The sequence below is a fragment of the Epinephelus moara genome, chromosome 2 (genome assembly GCF_006386435.1).
Source record: "Epinephelus moara isolate mb chromosome 2, YSFRI_EMoa_1.0, whole genome shotgun sequence".
Lineage (NCBI taxonomy): Eukaryota > Metazoa > Chordata > Actinopteri > Perciformes > Serranidae > Epinephelus > Epinephelus moara.
The window spans coordinates 12,171,234-12,181,723 of NC_065507.1; the positions used below are offsets into that span (position 1 = coordinate 12,171,234).

The 10,490-nt window shown below is 42.2% G+C and overlaps 1 protein-coding gene across 2 annotated transcripts in view; it reads left to right on the forward strand.

The window, feature by feature from the left end:
* The window catches only part of kcnab1a (potassium voltage-gated channel subfamily A regulatory beta subunit 1a), a 160,986-nt gene that overhangs the window by 9,271 nt on the left and 141,225 nt on the right, over nucleotides 1-10,490 (forward strand). The window contains exon 1 of one of the 2 annotated variants that reach the window (XM_050033350.1): nucleotides 206-518. The exons of the other annotated variant lie outside the window; for it this stretch is intronic. Within the exon in view, the coding sequence (XP_049889307.1) occupies nucleotides 232-518 (287 nt within the window). The 5' untranslated portion in view covers nucleotides 206-231. Of the gene's footprint in view, nucleotides 1-205; nucleotides 519-10,490 lie in introns of those variants that run through there. 2 annotated transcript variants of the gene reach the window in all.

Consider the following 10,490-nt stretch of genomic DNA (forward strand, 5'->3'; position numbering starts at 1 on the left):
TAATAAGAGGAATATTCTTCATGTGGAGCTGCATCCAGAGGAATACTTCACTTTCCTTTGAGCTTTAATCACATGCTCACACACACACACAGTAGAGTCCTCTGCTCCATGTAGCGCTGTGTGGGCGAGGCGGCCTACCTGGATTACTCTGAGCGTACATGTTTGTGGGACAGACTCACAGACGACGGGAGAGACTGAAAGAGAGGATAAAGTGAAGGAGCAAGCGGGAAGATGTACCTGTACAAAGCAACATGCCCGGACATCCCCAACCCGAAGCAGAAGGGGTCCAGAGGTCAGGGAGGAGGTCAGGGCGGAGGCCAGGCCCAAGGCCCGGGTCAGGGGAGGCCCTCCAGGCAGATGTCCACGGGGACGGCGCCGCGACCCTACACTCCTGTGATGCTGTGGACGCCAAACAAATCCAACAGTGTGGCTCGGCTCAAACAGCTGGAGGAATTTCTCAACTTCCACTCGCTGTCGCTGCACGACACGGTCAAGAGCCAGACAGGCATGGTCTACAGGTAACCTCGCTCAATGCGTGTGTGGGAATGTTCACAGGAGTTTACCAGAGATTTTTAAAGTCAGAGGCTCGTGCCTATAGGGTAATGTGTTGCCATGGAAACCCCAAACAGCATCACAGCTGAGGCGGGTGCATGTTGTCTCTGCGCACTGCTGACTTGAGACTCACTGAGTTGTTTACATTTTTTGAGTTAAGTTTAGATTCCTCTGCCTTGTTGATGTTATTCCATCATCTGCTTTCCTTGGCACCAGGATCAGCTTCCTTTATACAGATCTGTCGCTCTAGATATTTGGATGTTGGCTGCTTGTGGAGCTTGTAGTTCGGCCAGTGTTTGTTTTAAAACGCTTTGTTCGTATGATGTCATGTTGGTTTAGTGGATGTTACAGAAAAGTTTGCACAAAAGTAGCAGGAATAATAAGATACAACACAGATCTGAGGTGTTGACAGACCCTTAAAAACCCACCGAGTCCACACGTTGCATCTTTGTTTGCTACAGTTATAAGGTCACCCCTGTTATGTCATGTCCACTGCCTCATGGGGTGTATTGATCTCAGCGTGAAACCGCTGACTGATCACGCCTCTGAAGGCACACACTTACTCTTTGTCAGTGTGTTGTATGAGTATTGATAGAATAGGATGAGATTTTCAGTGTCTGCTCTCATTTTGAAATGTGTCACATGCTGCATTGAACCACATTTGATGCACTGAACAAACACACACAAATAACACTTCATGTGGCACGAAGCCCAAATCTTCAACTTGAGCACACAGTTTAATGTTCTTTACTAGTCTGCTTCATCTTGGACAGTTTATTCCTTTACATTTACTCAGACTTGTGTTATAGATACACTGAAGCTTAAGCTATATGTGAGGAGTAGCTCATTTTGCGCAAAGCATTTAAACTGGACACGTGTTTCGACTTAAATAATGTGTCATTACTAGAAGCGGTTGCACCAGGGTCATGCATAATAAGAGTGTATGTAAGTACAGCACTGAATAAAAGATATGCATTAAATCATCCTCCAAATGACTCATGTTAAATGTTTTTGTTTTGAAGATGATCCTATTCATCACAGTGCTAGTCAGCCACTGGTTGAGACCCACTGCCACTGTTTTTGTCCTCTGGTTTGTTATCTGTGACAAAGCATCGTGTTGATGAGTGAGTTGTTTGAGTGAGTGTGATTGGAACATTGTGGATCACTGCTCAGCCCTCGGGCTAGAAAACAGCATGTAGCTGCTCTGCTTGCATTGTGTTGTTGTTCCCAAAAGAGAAGAATGAACCTGAATGAAGCTTTTTATTCTCTGATAGAGTTTCTATTGTTGGTTGTAGCTTGCGTTTAATCTTTGACCTTTGTTTATTCATGAACGTTGCCTGAACATGAATTGCTGTTTTGGAGAGACCCCTCCTTTCACTTCTAAGCATTGTGAGACACTTAAAGAGGATCTGTTATGTTCAAAGTCAAAACATTCTCACTCTGACTTCGTCACAAATTGACGTTTGGTCACGGACTTTTCACGTCCACATACAATGTACAAGGTACCCTGGGTGTGTTGGTTGTTGACGTTCTGGGACGCAGTGTCAAGTTCTACCTGTTACATGCATTGTCTTCTTTCAAAATACACTTCCATTTTCACAGGGAATTTAACATTTACATACAGTCTCTTTCAAAATAAAAGCACTACGTCGGTACAGCAACGCAACAACAACAATAAACACACATGGTTGGGTTTAGGGAACAAAAGCACGAACAGGGTTTGGCTTTAGAATCTATCGGGACACAAACACCCCTCATTTGGGTGAAAGTCAGTGTTTGTTGGACTCAACTTTCGCCGCCTTAACTTTCGTCTTTGTCCCGCTGCGTTTCACCCTGATGCCGCCTGGCACCATTAAACCATAACAACCTGCTGCGTATCAGGACGCCTTTTTTCGTTGGTTTCTGATGCCACAAAGCACTGCCCAAGTGCTGGATTTCGACGACTTTGGAGTGAGACCGGGCTCTCAAAGTACATGTTTACCTACTTTAACGTTCAAAAACATTTCATTTTCTTTATAATGTGTGTAGTCTTTCACATATATTCTCACCCTCTGTCTCAAATACTCCATTTTTAAGTCTGTTTAAGTCCCTTTCCCAAAGAAGGCTTGTCTGCTCTGATCGGTCAACTTTTGGGGGTCTTTTATTAACTCGGCATCTCTGCATCGTCATTGCAGCTGGGGTAATGACTGTAACGCAGTATAGCATCACTCTCTACTGTGACAAGCCTCAAGTCTTTACAACAGGACATGTTCCAGCAGGAATTTGACCTGACATCTGGTAAAAATTAACAAAATCAGCAACCAAGATTAGAGGTTTTTCTGACGTTAGCATGTAGCTACATGTAGCAGTGTATGTAATGTAAACACTTGCAGTCATGTGCCTGGAGCAGATGACCATATAATGCTCTCCATCACAGACTGACCAGGATTACTTTTACATACGTCTACCTCATTATTTGGAACTTTGGCCAAGTTTATTATGAACACCTGACACTGTATGATAGAAAACAGGAAACAGCACTACCAGAATAACATTTATGAGGGCAAAAAAATCCTAAATCAAAACTCCTGTTACTGATGAAATGAGCAAAATACACCTGTTAATAATGCCAATCACACAATATCCAAACTAGGCTCCAAAGCGTTGATTAGAAATGAGGTGTCCATGAGTGTTTTATATTTGGATAGGCTGCTGGCTTAACATTTCCATGAACTGTATTTTAGTCATTTGAACAGCCCGTTCATTCCCCCGGCTCTCTCAACACTGATTCTGTGGCTATATTCTGCAAACATATTTGACTACATTACAATCAGTGTAATAATAACACCACCTAAACTTGTTGTGTTGGTGCAGAGGAAATGACAGCATGGAGCGTGACTTTTCCATCACCCCTCTGTGTCCACCAATGGGGAGAGAGAAAGAGGAGTGTGATGGCACTCTGTAGCTCTGTTGGGTCAGCCTGGCTATGGGAGCTCATATGGCCATGTGCTGTTAGCGTTTCGCCTTGGGACCCTGGCATATGCGTGAACACAGGCCTATGTGTGTGTGTGTGTGTGTGTGTGTGTGTTGAACGTTTGTGTTCATTGCCATGGTAACCTAATAAAACAGCTGGCTGCCCACTTCCTTTTTCAGGTCAGTGTGTATTAGTGGTCAAGGCCTGTGATGGGCACTCCATCCACAAAGACACACTCACAGAAACAGGAGAGAAAATCTATTTCAGGAAATATTTTTTATTTCTCTAGCCAAGAACTCCTGGAATGTAAATCATTTTTTTCGAGCTCTGACCATAAAACAACTAAAGCCAGCCATGATTTCACCCAAACAAACAGTCAGCCACAAGATATTAACATGAAATGCTTTTATTAACATATGAACACCCTAGAGGAAGAGATGCAAATCAGGAGGTGCCCTCAGTGCCCTTCCGACGAGTTTTCCTGTAACATGCTTCTGGCTCTGTAGCGAGAGGTGAGTCATGACATGGTCTGTGGAAGCGTTTTCTAACCCAACCTACTTGGCTTGTGACCCCTTTTAAACAAAGAAATAAGTGCTTACAAAAAAAAACGTCTAACCTCAACCAACAATCCCTAAAATTAATTCAAAATTAAACCCAATTTTTGGAGACCAACATTAATCTCCTCAGTTTTTCCTATTGTTTTGACACAATTCAGTCCTTTGAACAGACGTGCAAGAGCATGTGCACATTTCTATTTTTTTTTGCAAATGCTTAATTCATTCAAAATACATACAAAGAGCACAGATGGGAGGAGGAAGAAGAAACAAACTACAGGCAGACCTGAGCCTCAGCTTCACAGCGCTGCCTCACATGCCCTGCAGTTTATTATTCATGAGTGTGTGTGTCTGCGTTTGGGGCGTGGGTGTGTGTTTTCAGTTGTGAAGGAGCATCTGTGTGCGTCTTCATGTGTTTGGTTTTTCCCGTGTGCATGTTCACTTCAACGTTAATGTGCATCTTGACCACGTAGGCTGCGGTGACAACTTACTGTGTTCAGTTCACAACATATGCATTCAACATTCCCACAGGGCTAATGTGGCGAACGTTTACGCTAATTATCTAATCAGGGCCAGATATTGTTGCTATGTGACAATGTTAGTGAACCGTGTTGGAAAAGCAGAGATCAGCCACTTTGTTAAGGAAAGGAACTCACTTTGACAGCCAGCCTGTGCACGTCTGTCCTGAACGCCTCACCGCACTGAGTTAAAATCCGTCACAGGTTCACTGTGGTGTTTCCCTCGCATGCGTCATTCTGTTTTTACTTCTGTTGCATTCTTGGTCCAGTCTTCTTGCGTTGTATCAAAGACGGTCAGTGTTTTATTCAAGCCTCCCCCGTCTGCCATTTTGAATCACCTCAGTGTGAGGAAGTCATCGTCCTGCTTTGGTTGAGACACTTTGTTTGTGCCAGAAATCAACTGTGCACAGTTTGGAGGAAATTAATTAGGTTACTTTCACAGTTTTTCTTCATTGCTCTTTTTGCATTTGTAAAATGCTGGTTGCTTCACAGTTTCTGCAATACTGCTCAAAACATGCTGTCATAAAATAATGATGTCTTTAGCGTTTCATTTGAGCAGTTATAGCTGCTTCTGGACAGGAAGGCAGTTTCCATGTTTTCATTCATGTAACTAAATGAATATTAAGCTGAAAAATAACTACTGGATTCAGTCAACCTTTGCTGAAGAATAAATCTAGTACATCCCCTTTTAACCTAAATGGAAAATGCACTCCACTGATTTTTGATCACACAGACCAAATTAAATCAGTCATCAATTCAATCAGCTCAGTGGAGAAATGGATTAATCACAAGCCCATGATGTTATTGGACACTGAGCAGGGAATGCTGGGTAAAGGAGTGACAGTGAGGGGGCATTTAGACCTCCAGGGGGCAGAAGGTCACATTATGAAGCATATGTCGTGTCCATGAGTGTATAATTGTGTGTGTGTGTGTGTGTGTGTGTGTGTGTGTGTGTGCAGACAGTCTGGATGTTTGTCAGTCCATCTGATTAAATGAGCTCTATCTGCTGACAGACCGTGGTGTGAAGGTGACAGAGTTAGAGCGTCCCCACAGTTGTTCGTCTACTCCTCCTCTGTCACTCACTTTTTTCTCTGTGTCTGTGTTCTTTACTATCTCCATATCTTTCTGTTTTAACATTATTCATTGTATTTGCCCTTTAACCACCTTTTTGACACACAGAACTAGGTTAAAGTAAAAATTAGACGTAAAATCTAAATAATGGGTGAAATGAGTGAAAAATGCCACATAAAATTATCCCTCTATATTTTCACCCTTTTTAATTATTACTGAGATACATTATGAGATTATTTGCAGCATAATCAGTAACTTCTTTTTTAATCACCAGGGGTCTCATTTATAAACGTTGGGTATGCACAAAACCAGGCCTGAAAGAGGCGTACGCTACTTCCCATACAGACTTGATGGGAGAAACTCTGACCCATGCTTACGAACTTTTTGGAGACAGGATATTGGCGACACAGATGGTGAGGTGGATGCCCAATTGTAGAAATTGTCAGATATTTTTTTGCACGCCATTTTTGCCTTTTGTCCGTACGTACATTTTTGGATCCTATGCACTGTTTCATAAATGAGACCCTACGTGTACATTTTGAACTGCTCTTGCTGCAAGAAAACTAGAGAGATGTTTTGATACCATGTTTTCCTTCCCGATACAGATTCCGATACCTAGCCTATCAGAGAATACAGAACACCAATACGATACCACAGCTGTATACTACTAACCCTGTACGGATGTAAATTGAGTGCTACCATTGTTGTATAACATTGCCGATAGGTTAAAACCTTTATAAAAAAAATGAACAAAAAAACACAAAAACATGAATGCCATAGAACTTTCTTTAATCCAGTGTAACACATTCCCAAAACAGCTAACGTTCCACCAAAAAGCGCAAACCAATTTTTCTTCACCGCTCTACAATAGTAGCTGCCAGTGGCTGCACAGCACAACTATTCTGCAGGCTTTAAAATGGTGAAGAAGAATTGATTTTCAGGAAAATTGCAGTTTTATGTGGGTGTGCAACTACTTTAAGGCTTATTAATAAATGATAAAGTATTGGATCGGTGCATAGTCTTATGTATTTGCCAATGCCTGACCCAGCATTTAGACAGTATCAGAGACATTTGTGATACTGGTATTGGAACAACTCTAAAGAAAGCTATATTTATTATAAACTGCAGTGAAAGATGTCCTTTTGCTGCAGAAAATATAACGTGTTTTACAGATGGGAACAAAAATGAAAATCTGTTAAGTGATCTACTTAATACTTAATTTACCAACCTGCTCTCACTCTGAAGTCGTTGAAATCCAGCAGTTGGGCAGTGACTTGTGGCGGTGGCTGTTATAGTTTAACTGCGCCAGGCAATGTCAGAGGGAAATGCGGTAGGACAAAAAATATAGGCGGTGAAAGTCCGAGTGGGGTAGGCAGGAGGGGTGGTGGATGGGTCCAACAACCACTGACTTTCACCCGGGATAGTGGTGCTTGCGTCCCATGAGATTATAAAGCCAAACCCTGTTCTTTTTTCCAAAACCTAACTATGTGCGTTTGTTGTTGAAGGAAAAAAAAACGTCAAGTCACAGTGTTGTACCGATGTAGTGCATTTATTTTGAAAGAGACTGCATGTAAACGGTAAACTTCCTGTGAAAAAGGAAGTAGATTTTGAAGGAAGACAATGCATGTAACAGGCAGAACTTGACACGGTGTCCCAGAACGTCAGCAACCAACACACCCAGGGTACCTTGCTCGTTGTATCTGGACGTGGAAAGTCCATGACCAAATGTCGATTTGTGACGAGGTCGGAGTGAGAATGTGTTGTATTTACAGGCTATAGAGTACCACCAAATATGCTCTGACACACTTTGGAGCCTTTTTGCAAACATGCATATGATTATTGTTTGCTCTAGTGGTAAATCTTAATTTGCATTAAAATTATAATTCAAATGAACTTAAATGAACATGAAGATACCACTACCCACACTGTTCAGGGGTTAGTTATAGGCTCACCATTTGATTCGATTTATTTTGGCTGAGGGGAAGCTTTGTCTGTGGGACTGTTTCTGAGGCTCCACATTACTTTAAGGCAGCAAAAGAAAAGCAGAACAAATATAACAGTGCTGCTATTTGAACCCCAAATAAGAGAAAGCAACAGTGCATGTTTACTGACTACAGCCAGGCTGTCCTCTCTGGACCGGAGCCTTGTGTCCACTAAGAGTGTTTAGACTCTGGCATCTGCCTATGTAAGGAGAAGCTTTGCAGGCACGCAACTCTATTTATTATAGTGCCGAACAGACAGAAACAAGGGTGAAGAATTGGAGATGGAGGGGTGAAGAGAGGTGAACACAACTCAAATGGAAATAAAAGAGGACTGTTTTAAAATGAAAAGAAGAAATCAAAAGACGCAAGTGGTGTTTACGCTCAAGTGCAAGAAAATGGGGACTAATTTGTCTCACTTTATATTGTGGTGATAGGGTGTGTGTGTGTGTCAGTTTGTGTTCTTAATCAGAGCCTAATGGAGCTGTAACCAATCGACACTTGAGAAGCAGTGAGTGAAGTTGTGCACTCAACCAGTGATTCCAAGACCACGGGTGTGTCCAAACACACACACACACACACACACACACACATAGTCAGACACACATAATCAGACACAGACATAGAGATACGCAAGCAGATAAATGCGTCAATTGCTCATTCTTTATTAATCCTGGAAAACAAGTGAATATTTAACATAGGAGCTGGTATCCTCACTAAATACTTAATTGATCAGACGGTCACAGAAGTGTGTGTGTAACAGAAGTGTGTGTGTGTGTGTATACGTGGGTGTTGTTCGTGGAGGCATGCACTTCTAAGGAGCTATTTTTTTTCATGACATCTATTTTATTGGTAGGAAATTCATTACCCTGCAGTTTCAATTGGCAAATCAAGAGTGTGAGTGAGTGTGTATGTGTGTGTGTGTGTGTGTGTATGTGTTTGTTTTATTGCACACCCATTAGCATCAACCATCAAGATCGACTTTGCACTGAAAGGTTTAGAGACGTTTTTTATTATGACTGCTTTAAAGCTATTAAAAGCCCTGTGTGGATGCGTTAAAACGTTATGGGCTTTACACACAAGGTATTAGCCCGACTAAGATCCTCCTGTGACACCTTTGGCTTAGAACCTGTCATGCAATAAATTACTCTGGACAAAGAGAAAGAGTGCGCCTCATTTTGTAATTAAAAGACAGGAAATCCCCTCAACCAGGGATTTTACAGTGTGTTTAATTAAGTTACACACTGTTAAAGCAACAAACTACAGAGGATTTTAAGGACATACTTTCCCCCACTTCCTCCACTTAACTAGCTATGATTGTTACAACTAAAAAGATGAACCAATTTCCTGTATTGCGTGGTGACATCTGGCATCTCCTCCACAATTGGATTGAGTTTCTTCAAATCGGTGAAACAGCGCCCCTCTGGATTGTAACGGCGGTCACATGTTGAGTAAGCATGTGTGGTGATAAATGGTATTGCAGCCCTGCGGCACGAGACGTGTGCACAGGTGAAGCAACGTACTTTGATTAGCATTAAGAAAACACATCAAATTAACCCGTCATTGCCGGGCTGAACGGACAAGACTCAAATGATAAGAAGTTCGTAACTAATTTAAGTTAAATAACCGAGAGAGTTAGCTAGTTTTACAATATAGCAGTTATAAGTTACTTCATGTGAGTTTTGTGAGGTTTGCTAGCTGGCTGCGTTGAAGAGAGTTCCTCATCCCAAAAACACACGACATGGACAGACCACTTAAATCCAAGGAGAATGGCGTCTTCTTCAATAGCGTGAGTAATTCACTATTATGTCTTAAACTGTCCGTATTCTGTCTGTGGCTGTGTCTTTGGTTGCTCTGTGGCTTTGCTGCTGGTTAAATGTCATATTTCTGTTGCTGTGTAATAAGCTGCTGGTGTTATGGAGGTTATTAACTTGGTAAAATGTAGGCTTCTCTGCTGTGTCTGGTTTGGTTTGACATTGGAGTTGTTGTGTTATTGTATGGCCGTGATACTTAGTTTAAGGCCTGTGGGCCGAATCTGGCCCCTGACCCCAAACCATTTTCTAATTCACAGTGAAAATAAATTAATTTACATTGGGATTTTATTTTTTACTATACATAAAGCTCCTTTAATACCACTGCGTGGCAACGACCCTGACAACTGCTTACCTGCAAGTGTCTTCCCCAAAAAAGCAAAGCGTTTTTGGCTGCTGTCCCTATGGTCCAGGGCTGTGATATGGTCCAGGGCTGTGATATGGTCCAGTGCTGTGATGGTGGGCAGGTGTTTTGGTGGAAGTTGTAAGTGCAAGCTTGATGGTGCTGTATAAATACCTACTGGAGCAAGAAAACACTGAAATGACCAAAGATTTATACATATGTGGACAATTTATCAGTCACCTGAGTATCCAGACACCAACATTATCAGCTCCATCTTGTCATCTTTCTGCCTCTGTGATGCCCACCCCCTTCATTTTGATTGGCCAAAGCCAGTTGGCTACCGCCAAAAGTTCAACACAATGAAGTATGCCAGGCTGAGCAAAATCCGTACATGTTCAGGTGGGCGGCAACTGCTTCATACCCCTGCCGCCATGTTCAAAACTGCCTCACCTCTGTGGCCATTCCCCCATTGATATGACAGCAGGCAGTGAGATGCCACACGGTGGTTTGAAAGTAGCTTAAGGTGCTAGAGTGCTTAATAAAGCATCATCATTTTAATTTTTTTTTTAATATACTTTATTAATCCCCGAGGGGAAATTCAATTTTTCACTCTGTTGTCAATTACACACAGGTCCAAACACACACATGCACAAACTGGACCTATACATGCACTAAGTGGAGAGATGTCAGAGTGGGCTGCCCATGACAG